Raw genomic sequence first — 1,758 nt, forward strand, 5'->3', positions numbered from 1 at the left:
ACTCCTTACGAATAATGGAAAAGAAAAATCTACTATTTTGAAAGAATATATCCAGAAATTTGATACTCATCAAATTAATGGAAGTCTTAGAATAATCCAAAAATCATGCAGATTGAGGTAGTGCCCTACATGCAGACAAGATTAAAAAGATTGATTTTTCAAGATAAAAGATGAATGAAGATAAATAAAAGGGGACCTATCACTACCAAAGCATCTAGCCAGCTGCATATGGAGCCAAAGATAGAGAGGTAATAATAAAAGAAAAGATGCCCTTTTAATGAAAAAGCAAAAAATGCATGTGAAAATGTAGACTCCAGGAGGAAAGGAATAGAGAGGCATGTGAGCCTTTTTCAAATTCTGATGTATACAATGATATAATAAACCAATAATAGTAAGTTTGAGTCATGTATAAATAGAGGTCTTTGGGGAAAGAATGGATCATCTCGAGTTAAAAACCATTTTATTTCCTTAAGTTTTATTCAAAACCAGTTTTTCTGGAAATCCCTTGTATACAATAGAAATCTTGTATAAATCATTATAGAAATAAAATCTCAATATTTTGATATCAGAAAAATATGAGTTTCTAAACTTCCTATCCCATAGATTCTTGACAAATTGAAGAAGATAATCTCTTTCTTACTTTAACAAAGAGAGAATTTTCTTTACTTAAAATCTTTATTCTTAATTCTAAGAAAAGATACAGTGAGGGCAAGAAGTTGAAATAGCATAATTCCCATTGAGGCAAAAGGCCGTTTCAGAGAGCAGTTTGTAGATTCAGATCCTGAAGATCACTCGACTCTAAGAATACAGATTTAAGATCAAAAGTAAGGTAAAATTATTGTCTTTGTTAAATTTAGAAAGAATTCTTCTAATATCTTAAAAGAATCGTAGGGATTATTATTTATCATGTTTGCAAAAACTTATCTATCATGTTATTATTATTCATAAAGTTTGTAAGGAATTATCCAAATGATGCCAAACTATACAATTAAAGAATTAGATAATCTACTAGAAAGAATATTAGAAAAAATAAAAAATATTTTTTTCTCAACTAGAGACTATGAATATATCATATAAGGATTATGATAATTTTAAAGAATTATATGACAATTATATTACAGATTATGCTAATTTATTAGATCAAAGGATAAAACTATATATTAAAATTCGAAATGAGAGAAATAGAAGAATTTTGGAATTATTCCAATAAATTAGGATATTTTGTGTAAAATATATGACAAGTCATTTCATTAAAGATATTATAGACATTTTGACAAAAATGAATAATGATAAGCGGTTTAAAAAAATCCCCCGAAAATAATTCATATAGAAATTTATACACAAACATTTAGCCCTAGAAATGTGCAGCGCCGCCGCGAGATGGTTATCACGTTATACGTCTCTACGCAATTGCACCCTTGCCCTCTCGTTCTCTGTAGAAGAAGGGCTTCTGTGGTGGCGGCGCTGAAAATGATATCTTCAACTTCAACCCCAAACGCTAATCCGAAACTTACACCTATAAACCCTACCCTGAATAATCCCACTTCAGAATCCAAATCCTCAAACCTTCCTCTATTTGCTGATCTCAAGAATGGTGTTTTTAATTCTCGCAACTTCACTCTTTCTAGATGTAATGTTTTGAAAACGGAGTGTTTGCTTGTTGTTGTGTCCTTCTACAAGTTTGCGGATTTTCCAGAATATGCTAATTTTAGGAAACCCCTAAAACAGCTCTGTGAGCAGCTGGTAAATTCCTTTACT

General features: G+C 30.7%; 1 protein-coding gene across 2 annotated transcripts in view; it reads left to right on the plus strand.

Moving 5' to 3' along the window:
* The first annotated feature begins 1,321 nt into the window (after nucleotides 1-1,321).
* LOC111405524 (rhodanese-like domain-containing protein 7) overlaps nucleotides 1,322-1,758 on the plus strand; it is a 5,529-nt gene continuing 5,092 nt past the window's right edge. The window contains exon 1 of one of the 2 annotated variants that reach the window (XM_023034453.1): nucleotides 1,322-1,743. In XM_023034453.1, coding sequence (XP_022890221.1) covers nucleotides 1,381-1,743 — 363 coding nt within the window. In that variant the 5' untranslated portion in view covers nucleotides 1,322-1,380. The remainder of the gene's footprint in view (nucleotides 1,744-1,758) is intronic. The other variant, XM_023034454.1, reaches the window with a different exon arrangement.

This window comes from Olea europaea, chromosome 12 (assembly GCF_002742605.1).
Source record: "Olea europaea var. sylvestris chromosome 12, O_europaea_v1, whole genome shotgun sequence".
Classification (NCBI taxonomy): domain Eukaryota; kingdom Viridiplantae; phylum Streptophyta; class Magnoliopsida; order Lamiales; family Oleaceae; genus Olea; species Olea europaea.